This window comes from Eptesicus fuscus, chromosome 14 (genome assembly GCF_027574615.1).
Source record: "Eptesicus fuscus isolate TK198812 chromosome 14, DD_ASM_mEF_20220401, whole genome shotgun sequence".
Taxonomy (NCBI): Eukaryota; Metazoa; Chordata; class Mammalia; order Chiroptera; family Vespertilionidae; genus Eptesicus; species Eptesicus fuscus.
In genome coordinates this window covers 71,644,621-71,668,335 of record NC_072486.1, presented here as the reverse complement: position 1 = coordinate 71,668,335, position 23,715 = coordinate 71,644,621, and the positions used below count along the sequence as shown (strand labels likewise).

Sequence of the window (23,715 nt, the reverse complement as noted above, 5' to 3'; positions counted from 1 at the left end):
TTACAGGAAAGATGCATAAAAAGCTCTTATATTCTCAGCACTTGCTAAACTCTCGATATTTATTACCTGCTGTTATTATAATCAACATAACATCACCAATTAGAAAAGAGCCTGAATATTCATCACATCAACAAATGTCTCTGATCTTAATATAATTCTGGGTGATGTTACTTTAAATTACAAACAGAAATGATAAAAGATGTAACCCAAATCTGTAAGATTTTTATTTCTGATCCATAAAGAATGTTATATATAATTTGTATTATGACTCAGTTAAGTCAGCAGGCAATATATACAAGCAGTGACTTTCTCTTTAATGAAGTAAAAAATGTCAGAAAGGTAACAGGATATCACATATCCAAAAACAGCTACAGGTGTGAATTCTACAGCAATCCGCTGGGCTCAGTGGGGAACACAACTGCTGTGTGACAACAGCTACAACTACTTTACAAGCACTTAGTGCTCATCAATCCACACAACTTTACGAAAGAGATACTAAGCATGTGCCAGGTGCTATGTTAGAGCCAAGGACTGTGGCAATGAATAAGATAACAGTTCTCCTTAGGGAGGAACACAAAATGTAGTGAGGTTAGACATGGGGAAATTGTACACAGGAAAGGGGGCTGTTGCAATGATGGACAAAATTTTACTATGTGGAGGGAAGGTGAAGAAAAGAATCTAACATCTTTCTTGACAGGTGGCATTGTGTGAAGAGGATCAATGTTGAGATGCCAGTCCCTGGTTCTGGAAATGGATTCCCCAGGGGCCTAAATGGGGCAGGGTGTCCTATAGAAGAGCAAGAGATCTAGATGAGTTCAAGCCAAAGTCCTAGTTACCATACAGATACATCTGCAATAACAGGGGCTTTAAAAAGCAGCAGCATAGGCTTCAGCTTTTAATTCCGCTCACATCCCATTTACCCCGACTTAGGTAGGTGGCCACCGTTACCTCAGTTGAGGCTGCAGAAGGCAAGTCTTCATTTTAGGTGGTCAGGGGCCCCTCTGAAAACTGCAGGATCCGTTATTACAGAGGAAACGTAGAAGAGATGGTGAGGGCCAATGAACCAACTCTACCATGGTCCTTTAAGGAAAGCTGAGAAATAAGGGTCGGTGCCCAGGGGACTAAGTAGAAACCCCTAGTCCAAAGAGCTAGAGTTAAAGGCAGAGTCAAGGCAGAGAGCTGAGAGTCGGAGATCGAACAGAGGGAGCAAACGTGAAAGCAGCTTGCAGATGTCCAGGAGGTCAGGTCCAGTGCAGGTTCTGGGAACAACCTTGGGTGTGAGTGTACCCAGGTTTGCAGGGCAGGGGAGCTGAAGGCTGTACAAATGGGAAGTGATAGCATAAGCAAAAAAGTAGATTTTGGGGTGAGTGGTCAGAAATGAAGATGGCTGGAGTCAGCTGTGGAGAACTGAGTGCTGAAGGGTTTGGATGCTTCTCTATAGGCATGAGGGTATGTTCAGGTAGCCAGTGCCACGGTCGGCTCAGCTCTGAAAACCAGCTGGTGCATTTGGAAGATATATTGGAAAGGAACAGGGTGACAGGAAGGAGACCTGTTAAAAGGTACATTTAGTACTTCTTAAAAAATATGTTTTTTACTGATTTTAGAGAGAGAGGAAAGGAAATGGAGAGATAAAAATATTGATCGGCTGCCTCCTGGACACCCACTACTGGGGATCGAGCCCACAACCTGGGCACGTGCCCTGACCACAGCCCGAGAATCGAACCAGCAACCTCTTGGTGCATGGGATGACACTCAGTCCACTGAGCCCCACTGGCTGGCAAACAATTGGTACTTAGGGGCCAGAAAGTCTGCTGGGAACAGTATATACAAAGACGGAAAAGTGATTTGGGGAAGGAGGCAGAAAGGGAGACAGGCATGCAAACAATTACAGTTTTGAAGTTCAAGCTCTCTAAGTGAAGTGTCAAGAGGTGCCCTGGGAATATCTCACTCCTGGAAGCCAAGACTTCAGCGGAGATGTTTTCCAGGCAGGGATGGGTCAGGACAGGAGAGGAGGCCACTTGAGGTAATGGGAACAGCAGATGCAAAGGCCGGGAGGGAAGAGAAAGCACAGGATGTCTGCACAGCAGCCGGCAGCGCATGGTTGGATCACAGAATGCATTACGGAAGGAGACAGGAAGTGTGCTCGAGGAGGTAGACTGAGGCCAGGCCAGGAAGGAACCTATCTGTCACGATAAAGGTGTGACATTTACCCTGGAAGTGACAGAGCCTTGTACAGACGTTAAGCAGGTGAATGACATGACCATGGTCCCTGCTAGAAAGGCCCCTGGCATGGCAGTGTGAAGAGTGGAAGTGACTGGCTGAAGAGACCCCGCTAGGCGCCCGCCCAAGTCCAGACAGCAGGTAATGAGGGCGCTCCAAGGACAGTGCTCATGGGGCAAGGAGGAGGCAACATATTCAAAATTCATTTATCAAAGAATAAAATCTAGAGTTGTATTGATCAATGGAAATCATTAAATTAGGAAGACAGAATAAGTAAACGTAATGGCAGGCAATGTTTTTAGATTCAGAGGAAGAACAAGAGATGCAGCAGACTGGCTAAGGAGCATGAACGTGGGAGCCCAAGGATTCACCCACTTGGAGCTGTTTGGTGGAAGCAAAAATGAATTTGGTCATCAACAAGGTTACCATATAATTTTCTAAGCTGGGACACTTTTAAGAGTAAAAACTTAATAATACCAGTTATTAATAACACCGGGATGACAGGCATAATAAAGGACTGTACTGGCCAGACTGGGAAGTCCGTTCCTCTAGTTATTAAGGAAATGTCCTGTAAATTGGCCATTTTGGATAGAACTTTCCTGGATGGATTCAGGAAACAGTAAGTTGGGCCAGAGGTACGATTTTGGGATTTCTAATAGACTGTATCTTGGGGATCAATAAGATCATTCAAGGGAGAAAGTACAGAGTGAGGAGAACAGGGTCAAAATCCAGGTCAATGGAAGGCATTAGGGAAAACACTGGAAAGTCCACGTCCTGGGTGAAGGGTGGAGTGTGTCTGTTAGAAGTTTATGTTAGAATAAATTAGTTGACTAAGTTTATGTTAGAATCTGTTAGGGTTCTGTCAGTTAATCACTGCTGCTCAAATTAAGCAAGAATACCATTCTCTGCACTGAACATTGTGGAATGTGTGTTTAAAAAAAATTGCCTTCCCTTTGCTTACACAGAGCTAAGTGAGACTGGCTTTTCAAAAATAATTTTATAAAAATTAAGGGAATAATCATGGAGAATCAAAAGCACAAAAAACAGATTCCAAAGAAGAGATTCTATTTATCATGGTTCAACTTCATAGGTATCCTGTCTTTCTCCTCTCAGCCAGTTACCCAACTCTATGTGACAAGGAAGAGATTTAGTGACTTCTAATCATCATTTTCTCTGTTCAGCCATTGCCTAGGAAGAGGGAATAGAAATCTTGGGGATGCATGTTGGCCTGTGCACTTGAGACACACACTTCTTCCAGACCACCCAGCTGGGTGGATGCTACAGCGTGACAGGAAATGCCTGACACTCACCTGTTTACAAGCAAACAATGCATCAGGCAGACCACAATCCTAACACAATGCAAGAATGGCCTGGAGAGGGCAGCAAGAGGGCCACCACCTGCCCCGAGGACACTGGCCCGCCCAGAGATGACTTCTAGGATGCTGGAAATAAATGTCCAGAAGACAATTAAAAAGCCAGGTGTGGAGATTAGGGTTTGGGACTAGTTATAGCAGAAGCCCAGTTGAAGTTGAAAGACTGGGTGAGTTCTTAAAAAGCAGGACTAGCCAGCTGTGAATGGAGCTTGGAAGCTGCTTATGGTGAAACAAAAGAGAAAAATCTGGAAAAACAAAGAAAAAACCTTGTTATCAAAGTCAGAGTGGAAACAAAGAATGGAAGAGTTTTGGGGGAGGAGTTGGCATTATACAGTTAACCCAGAGAGACCACATAAGAGCATGAGTGGTAAGAAGCCACTGCTTTGGCAATATATAAACTACTAGAGGCCCAGTGCACGAAATTCGTGCATGGTGTGTGTGTGTGTGTGTGTGTGTGTGTGTGTGTGTGTGTGTCCCTCAGTCCAGCCTGCACCCTCTCCAATCTGTGATCCCTCTCACAATCCAGGACTGCTGGCATCCAACCGCTCGCCTGCCTGCCTTCCTGATTGCCCCTAACCACTTCTGCCTGCCAGCCTGATCACCCCCTAATCACTCCCCTGCCAGCCTGATTGATGCCTAACTGCTCCCCTGCCAGCCTGTTTGCCCCCAACTTCCCTCCTCTGCCAGCCTGATCACCCCTAACTGCTCTCCCCTGCAAGCCTGGGTCCCCCCCAACCGCCCTTCCCTGCAGGCCCGGTTGCCCCCAACTTCCCTCCTCTGTCGGCCTGGTCACCCCTAACTGCCCTCCCCTGCTGGCCCGATCGCCTACAACTGCCCTCCCTTGCAGGCCTGGTCCCTCCCAAATGCCCTCCCCTGCTGGCCCCAACTTCCCTCCTCTGCCAGCCATCTTGTGGTGGCCATCTTGTGTCCACATGGGGGCAGCCATCTTTGACCACATGGGGGCAGCCATCTCGTGTGTTGGAGTGATGGTCAATTTGCATATTACTCTTTTATTAGATAGGATACAATCTACTCCTGCAGTAAAAAGGACACACAGTCCCCCAAATAAACAATCACCTGGCTGATGTGGCTCAGTAGTTGAGCATGATCCTATGAACCAGGAGGTCATGGTTCAATTTCTGGTCAGGGCACATGCCCAGGTTTGCAGACCTGATCCCCATGGGGGATGTGCAGGAGGCAGATGATCAATAATTCTCTCTCATCATTGATGTTTCTATCTTTCCCTCTCCCTTCCTCTCTGAAATCAATAAAAACATCTTACCTAATAATAGACAAACATGTAAATTTACCATACCTCCGCTATGCCCACAGCCAATCAGAGTGAATATGCAAATTAACCCAACAAAAATGGTGGGTTAATTTGCATATGCAGGCACAGAGCGGCTGAGAGGGGCGGGACGCCTGCTATGAGGGGGTGGGAGGGCGGCGGAGGGAGCTACAGGAGCGGTGCTCCGGACAGAAGCGAGGACTTGCCCGCTCCCGGGCGGGCTGGGAGTGAGGACTTGCCCGCTCCTGGGCAGCTGGGAGTGAAGCCAGGGGAAGGAAGGCCTATTCTTGCATGAATATTGTGCAACAGGCCTCTAGAATGTATATATATATATATTTTTAAAAATACTCTCTTTATATGAGAGCTTCAACAGCACACAACCTCCCTAATATGTTTCTCTGCAGGAACTTGACATGTCAAAGTTCTCATGACAGAACAGTTTCGCTAAGAAACGCTTCTGCCTGCTCATTCTAAGTGATGAAAACAAAGGTTCACCCTCAGTGATTCGTTCAGCTCTGGAGTCGTCATCGTCACCGGCCAGCTTTAGTGTGAGGAACTCCTATTACCAAACACTAACTCACGATCTGCATAAATTGCTTAACCTTTGGGAAAAAGACCAAGGACAAAAATGGAAAAAGTACTGATTTGGGAATCTGATCTTCTATGAATTGACCTTGGAGAATGAGTTATGCTATTTTCCAAGAATTAATTTTTTCATCTGTAAGACGAGGTGATTATACTGGATGAGCTATGTATCTTTGAACTCTGAAATCCCACGATGCTTTATTGAAAAACAGTGGAAATCTTCTTGGCTGACAGTACTACTACCTTATGTAGTCTGGACACATATGTACTACCATAGAGGGGAAAAATATTTGTCTTTTTGGGCCTCAGCTTGTGGTCAGTGCAGAACCTTTTTACTCACATGATTACTTCAGACTTTTTTTTTTTTTCACAGAAAACTGGTCTTTATATAACTTAGTTGTAAAATGGATTACCTCTATGGAGAGCTACCTCAGACAGAACATAAACTTTGTATTAGGCAAAGGATTCAAGAATATTTTCCAATGCCTTTCACTAGGAAGGAAGGCAGCATGGTATAGTGTGAAGAGTAATTAAATCAGGCAATCTGGGCTTCCTTCCCAACTTCTATCTATTAATCTCTCCAGGGTTTAAATGTACTTATCATCATAAAATTCATAAAATGAAGTTAGATTGGAAGATTACGTATCTACTCCAGGGCTAAAATAAATCTATTATTGTAATCTATTATTTGACTTAGAGGTGTGTGAATATTGTCAGTCAATCTCTTTTTTTAAAATATTCCTTTTCTTATTCAAAATTCATCTTATGCTTCTTAAAGTAAGAGAATACAGGGTGAGACATCTTCTAAGTGAGGGAGAGGTTACAGTTCCCTTTATTCAACAACGACAGAGCACCCACACCTGCCAGGGGCATGGGTAGCCATATGCCATCCTTGATTATCAAAAGCACCAGGCCTAACAAGGAGTCCTAATTAAGGAGCTGAGCTCCAACACTGTGCCCTACACTGCAGGGTGACGCAAGCCGGGGAGCAGGTTCCTCTCTCTGCCTAGCACGAGGCTCATTAGCTGAATATTCTAGATCAGTCATGCTCAGGTTCTGCTTCACTCTTTTGTTTTTGCTTTTTGCCTTTAGGTTGAGCACACGTACACCCCTCTTATCAGTAACATATTGTTTTATACTCAAAGATTTTCTTTTAGGGGTGAAGACAGGTTGCAAACTACCCCTTTCATACTCCTTTCTGGCATCCAATGCAATTCACAATAACAGAAGTTATCCAACAAGGAGCTCCAAGGACACATTTTTATCTATTCTTGATGTCTCCGTCTGGATGGACATAACACAGCACTTAAATTCAGCATGTCTAAACTCACATTCTATCTTCTTGATCACAATGACGCCTCTTTTCTCTTTCGGGGAACATCACTGTTATCCTTCTATTCAGCACCCTCATTTCCCATATCTAATTTGTCTTCAATCCTTAGGGTATTTCTAGCCTGTAATATCTCTTATTATTTCTACCACCCTCATAATCTTTAACCTAGTTAATTATTTTGCTCATTCCAGTAGCTTTACTCTGACTAGGAAATAAAGCCCAAACTTCTTAATATGTCACTGAAGGTCCATGACATCACATGATATTCCCAGTCCAGTCTTATTTCTTCTCACTACTCTTCATTAGATCAATTGGAGCTGTTACCCACCTGCCCTTCCCACTCTCTGTTCCTCTTGCTCCCTCCATCTGAACTACTCTCTTCCCCAGTGATGATGGCAAATCTAACTCACTCTGTAAAGCTCCAAATGATTTCCATCTCCTCTAGAATGAGTCATTTATGAACCCAACATCCCTGCGACTCTGCTCTCTGAAATATATGCATTCTCTCCATTTTTTCCACAAAAACAAAAATGTCCATTATTATACTCTTCTAATCACACTTATTACCCTACTTTTTAAGAAAATTTATTTTCAATTATAGTTGACATTGTATTACCTTGGTTTAATTTTTTGTACTTCTCTTATCCTACAGTTTTCTTGTACCCCACACCCTTACCACTGGTCTAAGAGTTACCTCATGGCATAAATGATCCCTACAAATGATAGCACACACAGTGCCCTGCACTCAGAAGTTTTCTAATAACTCATTATTGCTAGAGTATATTCTTTCCAAAGTGGCTTAACTACAAAAAATGAAGCATAAATAGATGGCTCACCATATTATGTTATTTCCTTAATAATCAGAATCCAGAGCTTCCTCTATGAGTAGGCCAGCAAATACAGGGTGTAATGAGGCTGTTCTTGTTCGAGGGCATGTATTTGAGACTTGGCCTTCCCTCTAACTAGTATCATGGCCTTGGTACTGAATCAAACAACCCAGCAGACTAAATCAATACCAACCATTTTTTCCTAATTTTAGATGAGATAAAATATCTAAAATTACTCCCACATTTCTTGTTAACAAACTCCAAACATATTTTTTACAAAAAGTCTCATATACTCTTGACTGTACCGGCTGGACAGAAAAAAGTCAGTTCATATAGGTAGCTAATCATCTCCTGCAATGGTACCACTTAGTCTTCTATTATCCACTGACATACACACAAGTCAACAACAGATAACATTGCCACTCATCAAATTACAGCTGTGTGATGAGGTCAGCTGCTACCTGACACACCTTAAAACCCTTTGAAGCAGCAATATGGGCAGCAGTCCAGCCTTCTATGTCGGCATGGTTAATGAGGTCTGCAGAAACAACAGGTTTGGCTGTGCCTTCAGGACTCTCTTCTTCTCCATCCAAGTCCAAGACATCTGACTTGGTCTCCTCCTCATGCAAGGATTTTCCACAAGCTGGTGCTCTATGGTACATAAGAAGCTTGAGGCTGTCCACATGACCAGTGTCCACAACTGTGTGAACTGGTGTCCAGCCATCCTGAAAATAAAATGACCAAGGGAAATAGTTAATTACAACACTAATATTGAGAACAGCATTACTTGAAGTTCACCTCTAAATGTTTCTGGGCTTGGACCTCTGAGCTGGGAAAAGCAGGCGTTCCAATCCTGAATATCACTGATGAGTTGAGTCAAGTTCTCTGACCTGTCAGTTAGTGTATTTCTCATTGCTATGACTCATGTTTGCTATTTTGTAAGAATTTCCACTTAATATTAATCATTTGAAGTGAGTAGATACTACCCAAGAAGTAATAAAGTATTATGTATGGAAAACCCAAATCTCAATTTAATACTATAAAAGAGAATGAACTTTAGCATAAAACGATTTTTTGAAATGTATATATAACTACAATGTTATTAGCAATGTATTAAATGAATGTTATTATAAGCCAGTTTTACTTATAGGGTAGAGTCCCTATAAGTAAAACTGGCTTATAATTTTTTGAAATGTATATATAACTACAATGTTATTAGCAATGTATTAAATGAATGCTATTATAAGCCAGTTTTACTTATAGGGTAGAATCCTAATTGTAGTGATCTTAAAATTTTGTCAATGATTCCAGAAGATTCTTAATAATAGAGAAAAGCTAGACATACAAGAAAACAAAGCCAAAGTACTTCATGGGGTGCCCATGGGCCTCTATTGAGTGTTCTGTGATTGCAGTGGGTCACCGATACATGCAAACTTACAACATTTCCAACTAAAATGACTGGGCCTAGTCTCTAAATGTTACCTGGGAGCCTCCATCATTCACCTAGCTGGCTGCTGGAGTAGACTCAAGTCTTTTCTAGGGCAATGGTTCTCAGGTGTGGTCCCAAAACCAGCAGCAGCAGCACCACCCCGAAACTTGTTAGAAATGCAAAATCTTGAGCATTACTCAAAACCTACAGAATCAGAAACTCTTTGGGGGGGGGGGGGGCAGCAATCTCCATTTTAACAAGTGCTTCAGGTGATCCTGATGCACTAGAGTGTGACAAGCACTAGTCTAGGGAAAATATGGTCCCCTGTAGAGCAAAACATTTTTTATATAGAGATGGGTCTCCTTCTACTCATGTACCTATCTTCATTAAATTTTTAAGACTTTCATTACAAAAAATATACTGAGCTTTATTTTGGTGATCTGTGTTTTAGCTTTATTTTATTTTCCTATCTTTATTTTCCCATTGGCAAGCTTTTTTTTAATGTGGCATTTCATATTGCTATACTAAATATCTCTCAGTGAGCTTCAGCAGTTAAAAAAAAAAATAGGGTACAAGATAAGGAGAAGAGGAAGAAAATATGGCATCCGAATAGTCAGACGTGTAGTGCACCTCGTCTCAGGGCCAGACTGGAAATACAACTAAATCAGAGAACATCCACCCGAAAGTAATAAATTAGGCCCAGCTCAGGGGGCAATTTTAAGGAAGGACAGAAAATGCCTGGACACTGGTAGGAAGCGTGGCGAGGGCTTGAGAGGGGTGGTAGGGAGCGGGGCACGGACGTGAGGTTCCTGAGGAGAGGCTGAGGAGGGAAGCAGGGCTGGGAGATGTGGCCAGGAGTCCTGCACTAGGACGTTCTCAGGCTTCCAAACCTAAAGGGCCATTTCTCTTCGGAAAGAGCTAGCCCCTCCCAGTAGCCTCAGGCAGGAGATACAGCCTGCCACACCCTGCAATTTGAGCTTTACAGAGGAAACAAAGGCAGAGACCACGCTTGTGGGTCTGAATAGTCTCAAGGAGCCCTCAGTGACTGGATTCCATGAGGGGCCCTCTGCCCCACTCTTCTGGGAACCAGACTGATAAAAACTCCAGGTTGCCAGCCAGCCCCATTGATTGCCATACAAGGATGGCTGTCCAAACAAGGACAGAGTAATATTTTGGGCCACTCGCGGAGGAGTAGCTCTGGGACAGGAAAAAACATCCATCATATTCACTGAAAGTGAAACAGCACCAACCCCACCTAAAGCCCGGTCAGAAACAGACCAAGAGGGCAGATTTGTCCCGCCTACTTGCAGTCTAGGCCTGTGGGGACAGACACAAGCAGAGACCGGTGGATCACCTGGAGCTTCAGGCAGGAAGCTAAAAGCCAAAAGACAGTGCCTGACAGTAGTTGGCACCTAAGTACCTAACAGGAAGCCCAGCATTGGCAGACAGAACAGAAGAGTGGGGACCTAAACCAGCTCCCATGGGGCATTAAACTCGGTTGAAGCGAAGGACCCTTCACTTCACTTTTTTATTTTCATTAAAAAAAAATTTTTATTTTTTGTTTTTTGCACCTTTTTCTTCCTTTCTTCACTTTTTCCCCTCACATTTTCCTTCTCCTTTCTCTGTTTTAGTATTTCTCTTTCCTTCCCCTCCTTTTTAAAATTGATATTCTTTATCTGCTTTATTGACCTGTTATTATGCTACTCTCTGTTGGTTTATTCATATATAATTTACTCCTCCCTGCTCCTACTCCATTTCCCCTTCTCTTTTCTTTTTCTTCACTACTCAATTTTTTTTCTCTCTTCTCTTGCTCTTCTATTTAAACTTGTTTCACTCCCTAAATTCAGGTGTATATGTTCTCTCCTCTATTTCTTTTAAAAAATATATTTTTTCTTTTTATCTCCTCATTTCCTTTCTCCCTCCTTTACTCTAAATTGTGGTCCTTTCCCTATCCCTCCAATTCCTTAACCTTCTTTTCTTTTCTTTTTTCTTCCCCAAATTGGAGATACTATTTTTTAACTTTAATTGAGCTATTTCAAATCACAAATTCAGAGACTTATAAACATGCAGTTCAATCCCACCCCCAGGCAGGGGGAAAGGGAGGAAAGAGGATTAATTCTGATATTTACAGCTCCAAACACACAGAACCAGATATTAACTTCTCGCTACTATGACAAATACTAACAGTTCAGTCCAGGTTACTGTGACCTCTGACAGATCAAGGAAACAAGTTATTTTCTCCTCTTGAGATTATAGCACACTGCCAGATATATTTGCCTTACTAATAACTGTTCTGGAATTCAAGTCATGTAATTTCAACAGTTTGTCAAAAAAGAGCCAATGAACAAATACTGAATTACATTTTGTTGGGTCTTTCAAACCCTCAAGCTCCAGACTATAAGATCTATGTGTCTCCCACCCTGACCATCCAACTACTTTTCCAGATAGCACTGACCACTCATAGATACAAAGCCAAGGGTGAAGCTGACATGGTCTATTGGAGCCAGTGGACAGGAGGGTGATGAGAACTGATGAAGTACTTATGGACAGAATATAGTTCACTGTGGGGTTGAAATTCTTCAACATAAAGAAGGATGCAACAATGACCAAGACCAGGAATAGGGTGTTGTTACAGAAGATGGAAAATGTAGCTTCATACTCAGCAACTTCATTCTTCTCCAACAAGAATATTTCATCTTTTTACTTTGGAGACATCTTTGCATTATCAGCTTCAGAAAGTTTTCAAGTCACTTCTTTGGAAACAATATCTTCCCTCTTCTGTGCTACTTTGTGGTAGAGTACAAATTTCACATTTTTGTAGGCAAAGGCTACCAAATAAGTGCTTACTAGGGTCATCACACTATACAGAACAGCTGACTGAATAAGATCCATATGCCATATTTGCCAGTATAACCAGATGGGGATGGCGGATACGATGAAGGCATTCCCAAAGAAGAGGGCAGAGGACTTGGCTAAGAGGATGCGACTGAAATCCTGAAGGAGCAGGTCCTCCTCAGACGGCTGCTTGGAGCTGCCTTTGAGAGCAATGGTGGAGCAGGAGCCGGCCTTATTTTCTTTATTTAAGCTTTTCGTCTATACAGATTCTGCACCCCTCCCCCTCCCCCCAACTTCTGGGGTGTTCTCTTTTATGCTTTTTGGTTTATTTGTTTTTGGTTTATTTTGTTGTGTTTTATTCCCATATCCTCCCTCCCTCCCTCCTCTTCCTCTTCCTCTTCCTTCTTCCTTCCTTCTCTCTATCATTCTTGCTCTCTTCTATCTTTTCTACTTCTCTTTTCTCTGGTGGTCACTTTTGTTGGGGTTACAAGTGTCTTGTGTATATTCATGCACTGTTCCTTCTATGTCATGTGTTTTCGTGTTGCATTTTGTGCTGTTCAGTCAGCACCTCCACAACGGCTAGCACAGTGTGGTAGGGAGTGAGCCACATAAACAGACACCCTGAGAGGAGACTCTATCCATGAAAGGGATAATAACATTCAAGACCCAACTACATCAGGAGAACCCAAATATCTCACGTAGGAGGCCTCCCTAGAACACCCAGCCCAGGGTGACCTGAGAGACTGCACCACTGGGTACCACAAAACATCTACTACATAAGACCACTCCAAAAAACTCTGAGTGGCCTATCGGTTTGATATAATACATAGAAACAATTACAAAGGAGCAGCAAAAATGGGGAGACAAAGAAACAACCCCCAAATGAAAGAAAAGAAGGAATCACCAGAAAATGAACTAAATGAAATGGAGGCAAGCAATTTGTCAGATAAAGAATTCAGAGTAATGGTTATAAGGATGCTCAAACAACTGGACGAGAAATTCACCATGTGTAAGAATAAAGAGGAAATGAAGAATGACATAGCTACAATAAAGGACACAATGGAATGTTTCCACAGTAGACTAGAAGCAGCTGAGGACGGAATCAGTGAGTTAGAAGACAAGGTAGAAAAATTCACCCAAGCAGAGCAGCAACTGGAAAAAAAAATTTAAAAGCAGGAGAGTCTAAGGGAGCTTTGGGACATGCAATGAAACAACATAATATGTGTACTAGAAGAAGAGGAAGCTGAGCAAGGAATAAAAAACCTATTTGAAGAAATGACAAAAAACTTTTCTGACTTTAGGAAGAAAAAGGTCACACAGTCCAAGAAAAACAGAGAGTCCCAAACAATATGAACCCAAAAAAGACTGACACCAAGACATATAATTAAACTGGCAAAATTAAAAGGCAAAGAAAGAATCTTAAAGGCTGCCACAGAGAGACAAAAAGTTATCTACAAGGGATCTCCCATTAGACTGTCAATGGATTTCTCAACAGAAACACATCAGGCCAGAAGGGAATGAAATTAAGTATACAAAGTGATGAAAAGCAAGGAACTGAATCCAAGAATATTCTATTCATCAAGGCTATCATTCAAAATTGAAGGTGAAATAAAGAGCTTCACAAAGATAATCTACGGGAGTTTATTACCACCAAACCAGCAATGCAAGAAATGCTAACGGGACTGTTGTAAAAAGAAGGAATAGAAAGGAAAGAAGAAATATAGGCATAAAGAATAAAAATGGCAACAAACAAGTACCTATCAATAATAACCTTAAATGTAAATGGATTAAATGCTCCAATCAATAGACATAGGGTAGCTAAATATATAAGGAACGTGACCCATATATATGCTGTCTACAAGAGACCCACCTTCGAGTAAAGGACTCACACAGACTAAAAGTGAAAGGATGGAAAAACATTTTTCAGGCAAATGGAAATGAAAAAAAAAAAAAATAGCTGGGGTAGCAATACTTACATCTGATAAAATAGACCTCAAAGTGAAGGCCATAACAAGAGAAAAGGAAAGCCACTTTATAATACTAAAGGAATAGATTCAACAAGAGGCTATAACTCCAGTAAACATATATGGACCCAATACAGGGACATCTAAATATATAAAATAACTTCTGGAGGATATCAAAGGAGAGATTGGCAGCAATACAATCATAGTAGGTGACTTTAATACCCCACTGACATCACTGAATAAATCTTCTAGACAAAAAATCAACAAGGAACAGCAATCCTAAATGATACTCTAGAAAACAGAACTAATTTATATCATCAGAACTTTCCATCACAAAGCAACAGAATATACATTCTTCTCAAGTGCACATGTGACATTTTCAAAGATAGACCACACTGTAGGACACAAGCTAAGTCTCTACAAATTCAAGAAGATTGAAATCATGTCAAGCATCTTCTCAGACCACAATGGCATGAAATTAGATATCAACTACAATAAAAACACTCAAAAACAATCAAATACATGGAGGCTAAATAGCATGCTATTAAACAATGAATGGGTTACCAAAGAGATTAAAGAAGAAATAAAACACATCCTGGAAACAAATGAAAATAAGTTATCTAACACTACAACTTAAAGAATTAGAGAACAACAAGAAAAGCCTAGAACAAGTAGAAGGAAGGAAATAATAAACATATGAGTTGAAATAAATGACATAGAGACCAAAAAAACAATATGAAAGATCAATAAAACCAAGAGCTAGTTCTTCGAAAGGATAAACAAGATAGATGAACCTTTAGCCAGACTCACAAGCAAACAAATAGAGAGGACCCAAATAAATCAGAAATGAAAGAGGTGAAGTAACAACTAACCCCATAGAAATACAAAGGATTGTAAAAAACAAAACAAAAAATACTATGAACAACTTTATTCCAACAAATGGGACAACCTAGACAAAATGGACATATTCCTAGAAAAATACAATCTTCTAAAACTCAATTAGGAAGAATCAGAAAACCTGGTTAGACTGGTAACTATTGATGAAATTGAAGCAACAATCAAAAAACTTCCAGCAAATTGAAGCCCTGGCCCAGACGGATTCACAGGGGAATTTTACCAAATATTCAAAGAAGAACTAACACCTCTACTCCTCAAACTATTCAAAGAATAAACTCAAAATGGATAAAAGACTTACGTGAAACTATAAAAGTCCTAGAAGAAACCATAGGCACCAAAATTTCAGACATCTCCCGTAGCAGGGTTTATTGATACATCTAGGACAATGGAAACTAAGAGACAATAAACAAATGGGACAACATCAAAATACAAAGCTTCTGCACTGCAAAAGAAACCATCAACAAAATAACAAGAGAGTCCACTGCATGGGAGAACATATTTGCCAATGATACATCCAATAAGGGGTTAATCTCCAAAATATATAGGGAACTCATACAACTTAACAAAATGAAGACAAACAATCCAATTTTAAAAAGGGCAAAGGACCTAAATAGACACTTCTCCAAAGTGGACATACAGAAAGCCAAGAGACATATAAAAAAATGCTCAAAGTCACTAATCATCCGAAGACGCAAATCAAAACGACAATGAGATATCACCTCACACCTGTCAGAATTGCTATCATCAACAAATCAATAAATGACAATGTTGATGAGGTTGTGGAGAAAAGGGAACCCTAGTACACTGCTGGTGGAATGCAGATTGGTATAGCCATTGTGGAAAACAGTATGGAGTTTTCTCAAAAAATTAAAAATGGAACTCCCATTTGACCCAGTCATCCCACTTCTAGGAATATATCCTAAGAAACCAGAAACACTCATCAGAAAGAATATATGCACCCCTATGCTCAAAGTAGCGCAATTTACAATAGCTAACACTTGGAAACAGCCTAAGTGCCAATCAGCAGATGAGTGGATAAAAAAGGTACGGTACATTTACACAATGGAATACTATGTGGAAATAAAAAAGAAAGAACTCTAACCATCTGCAACAGTATGGATGGACCTGGCGAGTATTATGCTGAGAGAAATAAGCCAGTCAGAGAAATATAAGTATCACATGATTTCAATCATATGTGGAATCTAATGAACCAAATAAACTGATGATCAAAAATAGACCCAGTCATAGAAGCATGAACAGACTGCTGAACCTCAGTGGGAAGGCAGGGAAGGGTGGGTAGGAAGAGATCAATCAATGAACTTGTATGCATAACCCATGGACACAGACAATGGGGTAGTGAGGGCCTGAGGGAGGGGAAGGGAGTGGGCTGAAGAGGTGAATGGGGGTAAAGGAGGACCAATGTAATGTTTTCAACAATAAAATTTGTAAAAAGGAAAAAATAAACCTCATATAATTTGTTCTGTGGTTAAAAAAAAAAAATGACGGAGAAAACTAGACCATAAACGGTAACAGTCCGATCATTTGTTAATGCTGTCCCCTGATAATGTGGCTTTTTGTCTGGTTCTGCACCACATACCAATGAAGTCAACTTGGCTGAAACAAGGCCACGGCTGGGCGGCAACTGAAATAGCATATAGTCGTCCTGGGGTAGGTAGTTAGACAGAGCAAAGACGATGGGCCAGTTATAGACGGTGACCAGGGCAGAACGTCCTGGATAGCTAACACTGGGAGAAACTGGTACAGCAAGTGTTGGAGATAAATATTGTTAATGGAGACCTCACCCCTAAGGCATCCTCTCTTCCTCTAGAATGTTTCCCGGCATGCAGGTCAGATTCTCCCCCTGACCTTCCCTCCCCTGGCATATGGCTAAGTCCTGTGGTAGACCCCCACCCTTAGCGGAGAACAAGGGGGCTGAAGGAAAGCCCCATCTAACTTGCACACCAGGACAGCAGATGACCCGACAGGCCATGATAGGTCAGCTTTAAGAAGAAAGCATTAACCACACACCACCACCCCCCCCCCCCCCCAGCTGCCCAGGGGTTAAAATGAACCCTAGCCCACACCCTAGAGCTCTTTGAGACGCCCACTCAAAATTTCTTTGTGAGTGTACCTTTTCTTTAAGAAATTTTCACTCTCGAGTTTGGGTCCTGTCTCTGAATTCTTTTCCTAGCCAGAACTCAAGTACCGAGGTCTACTTTCTCCAAGGCCCTGGAGGGCTCCTGCGAGGTAAAGCATTGTAAGGCTTGGCTTGCTCTGTGCTGGGCTGAGGACACCTTTACTTGGGTATCAGCCTCATGCAGGCACCAGAGTGTAAGTGCTCTTACCCATCCCTAATTTACATTATAAAGGTCACACAGCTGATCCTGAAAAACTTTCCACCTTCCATTCTCCTTTGATTTCTTATTAAAAGTCACAAGAAATACTGCCTTAAAATACTCTATCAATTATACTGTTTACCTCTGTACTTCCAACAATTTTGTTAGGCTCGTCAAAAACTTGCTTGAGAGCATGTAGTTCTGGATTCTCCAACTTACAGGATGTGATAAATTTTTATGTGGCACTACTTATTTTTCATTCAGCTTTGTGTTGTAAAATTAATTTTTCACATGTAAGGCAGGATTTCATCATTTCATAATGAAATCCATGTGTGTAACACCACAGATTTCTTAGATAAAATATATTTCTTAGATAAAATATATAAAATAACATGAATAAATATAACACTGAACTATCTTCTCAGATTTTAAAAAAAGTTTTTTTTTAAAAAAAACCTCTAGCAATAGGATTCAATGGAAAATGTTTATACCTAACTTATATCCCTGTTATAACCATTAATTGTTGGTTCTTTGGAAATTACTTAAGAAAACCCAGGATCTAAGAGTGACCTATAAAACAGGTACTGCACCTTAGTATCCTAAAAAATTTTAAGGATGTTTCCCGTGAAATGGTTGCCCAGTATAGTCAATTCTCTATTAAGAGAAGAGCTCTATGGTACAGAAATTACAATGTCTACACTTGCCTTTCATCAGGACTATGTTGGAGGTTGGTGATTATTACAACTTTAACAAAAATAAAATCCTGCCTAGCTGAGCCCAATGAGGAGTGGATCATGGTGGAAGCTCCTTCACTCCTCCAGCCCTTAGCCAGGCCCCGGTCAGAGAAACTCATGCCAGTGGACACAGAACTGACTTCTCTGTCTTCAAGTGTATCACAATAGCTTGATGAAGACAAATTTCAGAGGGCTCATTGGGAAGTTTTATTTCAAATGCATATCCATGTGGCTGAGCCTTTTAGGTCTCCCTTCACCTGTGCAGCTTGTACAGGGCTAGCAGAACTGAGCCAGGAGAAGTCAATAGTTACCTCGGCCTGCTGGGTTCCACAGTGGATTTCCAGAGTGCTTCAAGTTCTGAAGCAAATTAGACAGGGACCCTGAACGCTGTGAGGTGCTGCACATCTTAGCAATAACAAACCTCAGTCCTAGGAGAAATGTCAACACAAATAACCGGCAAACCTCATCACAAACTCCCTTTCATTTATGCATTACAACTCCTCAACCATCTGATATAGACAGGCTCATTTCATTTTAATACCCCTAATCATGGCTGTCATTATTTGCCTTATTTTGTAGAGGGATCAACCAAGGAGCAGAGCAGTAAGATAATTTGCCCAAGGTCACAGTGCATCGTGGAGGCAAGGTTCAAGCCACAAGGTCTTACTTTGGAGCCTGACCTCTCAGCCATCATGCACCACTTTTTCTATTACGGTCATGGCCACCGTTTCCACAGTTTATACTTCTACAGAATTTTACAAAATATATAATGCACCTTGAAAACACATCCAGAATTGGAACATTCCTCACTCCACCCCTCAACCTTGATCCAAACCATTACTACTTCCCTGGATTAAAACAACAGATTTCTGACAGGCCTCCATGCATCTGTTCTGCCCCTTCCCCTTACAATTTCTTATCATTGCAGCCAGAGTGATTCTTATAAACATGAGTGAACTCATGCCCTGACCAGGTGATTCAGTTGTGTTGAGAGTCATCCCATACACCAAAGGGTTGTGGGTTCAATTCTCAGTCAGGATGTATATGGAAGGCAGCTGATCAATGTTTTTCTCTCATCAATGTTTCTCTTTCTCCCTTTCCTCTCTCTAAAAATCAATGAAAACATATCCTTGGGCAAGAATTTAAAAAAAAAAAAGTTAGTTCATATCCATGTTCTGTTCAAAACCACTCAGTTTCACCCTAAGTCCGCCCACGGCCCACGCCTCACTGAGGTGCACTGAGGGTGCCCCACTCTCCCACTTGTGGGCTCTGCACTTCCTCTTCCTCAGGCCCGGCACACAGCTTTCCTCGTCTCTCATGGGCTGTGCTCTTGCTTCCTTTAGGTCTGGGTTCAGTTGTCACATTGTCACTGAAGACTTTTCTGATTAATTCTTATGACCCCAGGTACTGCCATCTCCTAAACATCCGACTACTATCTAGTCACTTATTTGTTCATTGTTGCCCTCCCCTCCGCCCCCAATAATGGAACATAATATGGATGAGGGCAGGGGCTGTTTTGGCTGCTGCTGTCTCTCTAGTCCCTAGGACAGCTGATACTCGGGAAATGTTTGTTAAATGAATAAAAACTTATACCTTCATTATGTCCCCTAATTCTGAAAAAAAGTCAGGATATAGGTATTTATTTTCCTGTTTTAAAGATGAATAAACGGAGGTTCAGAGGTAAAGGTCTGGTTAGACAAGGCTTTTAGAGACTCTGAGAACAGACACTGTCCTTATCCAATATCCTAAAAGCAAAACAAAGCAAAGCAACCTCCTTTTTAACATATTTTATTTTTCTAGCGGTGGAATTTGTAGACAAATTATAACCCCCCCCCCCAAAACACACAGACACACACACACACACACACACACACACACACACACACACAAAACACAATACAACAACAAAACAAGACTGGTACTCACTCTGGTTTTTACACTTTGGTCAGTTCCAGCTTCCAACAAGAGTTTAATGCATTCTTTATTTCCATTTTTACAGGCCAGGTATAGAGGTGTCTGTCCTCCATCAGCAGCATGATTAATGTGAGCATCATATGCAATTAGTAATTCTACACACCTAAACACAAGATTATGATTAATTACACAGGAAGTCAGTTTGATATCTGAAGTGCCACCTGACCGAGATATTAAATATAGATAATAATGCTAAAGTCATTCTGCATCTATATGTATATAATATATAAATACATGTCATAAATTATTGTGGATGCTATTATATAGGGTACTGGTTTTTTTTTAACAAGGCTAGAAGATATATTTTAATCACAAACTTAATTACTCCCCTGAAAATTTAAAACAGCAAACCTTGGTCAAGTGCTGAAACTTGGGTTATGACACTTCTCTGTAACCAACTTGTAAAAGTGGAGTCCTTGGAATAGTTTAACTTACTGGAATGAATGATTTAACTGTGCTTGACATATATATTATTTGTGGTTCAAAATAGTTTGAACCTTGACAAAAAGTAAGGCTGCTGAGTCATTCTGAGATTTTTCACTTGAGAAAATAATTATAAATAGCGCAGACAGCAGGGCACCATGCGCCTCCGCTATAAAAAGCAGCAGGGAGGCAGGGAAAATGGTTGCCTGGGGGAAAGGACCAGGAGGCTTCCTGTCTCCTGAAGGGGTGCTAGTTTGCAATGAAGAAGACACAGCTAAGCAGAAACTCATTGCCCTGAAAATCAAGATGGAAAGAAATGAGGTAAATTCAAGACACAGTGGCTCTTACTAACTAAACACCGAAAGCTTGAGTTTATAAAATTAGATGAAAATAAACTTAGAAGAGAGGACTCAATAAATCATAGTCAAATTAGGAAGCAATTCACATCATCTTAATTTTTCTTTTTTTACTTCAGATGCAAGTTTTCTCTTTTTTATTTAAAACTGAGTCTATTGGGGTGACACTGGATCTGTAATACTTTCAACAATAAAGATAAATTTTAGAAAGTACAGGTTTCAAGTGTACAACTCCACAAACATCATCTGCATACAACATCACGTGCTCATCGCCCAGAGTAAAGTCTCTTTCTGTCCCCTTTGCTCCCCCTTAGCCCACTTCCACCTCCCCACCTGCCTTTCCCTCTGGCTGTCACTATACTGTTGTCAGTGTCTATGTGTTTTATATATATGGTGTGTTTTTTTTGCTTAATCCCTTCACCTTCTCTCTTCCAGTCCCCAGGCCCCTCCCCTCTGACAGCCATCTGTTCCATGTATCTTGGCTTTCCTTGAAAACGTTTGGTTTGTTTATACATATTTGAAAAGTAACTTACATACTGATATGTGTGTGTATCTCATACACATTTAAATGAATCAACCCCAGCATTCTTCCTTTTTGTAAAGCTATCCAAGCCTCTATTCCCATGACTGTTATACCTTCCAAGCGAGCGGCCCTACAAATTACCTGGTGACAGTAAAGTACAGCCCAGAGGAAATCCCTCTTGGATAAGGTGACCAGACATCCCGCTTTTGGCGGGACAGTCCCGATTTTTAGCAATTTGTCCTGCATCCTGAGGTGTTTTAAAAATGTCCCGATTTTTGGAAAGAATGCACGACAAGCTAGGGAACAGCAGGAGAACGGGAAGGGAATATACGGTTTTTGGCGGCCATGTGGCTATTTAGCCAGGATATGAGTTTTATATTATTTTTGTTAATTTTATAATTTTAAACTTTAATAATAACAAATAATTGTTGAGAACTGCTTATCGAGAACTGCTTATCAAAGTTCACATTGTTGATCAGTTGTTAGAATTCGACCACCATTGTTTGGACTTAATGAACAATGGCATTTTTTGGGATTGGCAACGACGAAAACATTTTGTAACTGTCATTCAGACGATACACATCGTACTGTGTGCTAGTAAGCTAGTTAAACAAGTGATGTCATTACAAATCAGCTATTCAGATAATTTAGGTAAGTAATTTATTTATTTATTTCATAAATACATAAATTTTCTTGAATTTAGCAGACAGTACTTGTATTATTTATATTTTATAGTGGTGGCAAAAAGTCTGGCGCCGGCCTTGAAAGTGACACTTACGACTTACGTTACGGCAAATTCATGACCTTTTAAACAATGACAGCAATCTACTAAAAAAAATTCACTCAAATGAGAAATATGCCAAAGAATAAAATAATACTATACATAATTTTTTATTTATTATATTTGTAAATTGTACTTATGTTGAAATTTAAAAAAATATATTACAATACTATTTTTGCGTTCTATGAAAATTTTTGTTGCTCCATATAGACCAAATTTTTAATCAAGAACCCCCGCCCCAGTCAATGGTGTCCCGCTTTACCAATGTTAAAATCTGGTCACCTTACTCTTGGAGGACTCAAGACATGCAAAAAATAATAGCAAGACATATGGTCCTCAATAATAACTCAGGGTGATAACATGCAGAAAAAATGAAAATTGTATACTTTAAGGATGCATTTTGAAAAGTTTCCATTTATAATGGATAACATTAGTGTGAACCTTAAAACCTGTATTTCAAGAATTCTGAAATTTGTTAAAGAACATTTATATCAGGATAGTTATGTAAAAAGTTGAAAATAGCTTGTAATTATCCACTACCTTTCAGCACAGAGAAAAAACTTAGCTATATTCTATTTTAGTAACATGACTCAATTTTTAAAATCATTACTATGTTCATCTTCCTTAGTAAGCTAATAAAGAAATCATTGCTGAAGTTATGTACATATTAATTGATAGGCTCTTTTGGTTTTCTGCTCTAATTACTTTCAACATGTAAAGTTTCTGCTTCATTTAAAAAAATGATCAGGTAAATAATTGAGATTTAATAATGAATAAATTGCTACTAGAAAGCTAAGACTGTTACAAATAATACTGTTCTATGTTTTACTTTTTTTTAAAAAAAATATATTTTATTGATTTTTTACAGAGAGGAAGAGAGAGGGATAGAGAGTTAGAAACATCGATGAGAGAGAAACATCGATCAGCTGCCTCTTGCACACCCCCTGCTGGGGATGTGCCCGCAACCAAGGTACATGCCCTTGACCGTAATCGAACCTGGGACCCTTGAGTCCACAGGCCGACGCTCTACCCACTGAGCCAAACCGGTTTCGGCTATGTTTTACTTTTAATGCGATCTTAAGTAAAAAAACTTCTCTGTGTTGGGGTGGTGGAAAATAGTGAAGAACAAAGTCTAACAGTTCATTTTATTGTTGATATGCTATCAAAAGGTTATCTTCTTCAGAATCAAGTCCATTTATGTGAGGTTTGGAGACAGCATATTTCTCCTTCTTCACTCCCCTCATATACAACTCTTTACCGATTATTAAGAAGAGCAAACTTAGGATCCTACTTTGGGTTTAAATCTTCAAAAATATTTAGTAAGTTTATTTGCCAATCAATTTTTAGCACTAGTTTGCACCTTCAGCCAGAACTAAGACATGTAAGCAAAATATAAAGAATCTCTTTTCATAGTAAAATAAATTAAGAGCATCTCTTACTTGAAATGTCCCTGAGCAGCTGCAGTACACAAGGGTGTGAAGCCGTTTCTATCAGCAGCATTGACTTGGGCTTCTGCATTCAGCAGCAATCTCACACAATCTATGGGTTTTAACAGAAAGCCACTTGAATCCCCCATTTAGAGCACTGGTGAGCCAAATTCTATAAAAGCTGTAGACAGATACTAAATCCAAAGGACCTCTCCCGTGCACAGTTCACCTGACAACTCTACCTCGGCGAATGTGAGACCCCACAGACTGCTTCTGGGGAGAGAAGCCTCTCTTCCTGAAGACTGTACTACCCCGGGCTCACTAAGACGTGGTTTTCATTTCCTGCGGGTGCTTCGGGAAGAGTGCTGAGGAGTGAGAGAACTGTCTGGCGTGTGCCAGGAAACACTTTA

The 23,715-nt window shown here is 40.7% G+C and overlaps 1 protein-coding gene and 1 pseudogene across 1 annotated transcript in view; both read right to left on the bottom strand.

The window, feature by feature from the left end:
- The window catches only part of CTTNBP2 (cortactin binding protein 2), a 179,999-nt gene that overhangs the window by 66,080 nt on the left and 90,204 nt on the right, over positions 1–23,715 (bottom strand). The window contains 3 exon segments of the mRNA XM_054726058.1: positions 8,097–8,351; positions 19,748–19,898; positions 23,318–23,417. Of these exon segments, the coding sequence (XP_054582033.1) occupies positions 8,097–8,351; positions 19,748–19,898; positions 23,318–23,417 (506 nt within the window).
- Positions 10,356–18,226, bottom strand: LOC103295936 (translocon-associated protein subunit gamma-like; annotated as a pseudogene).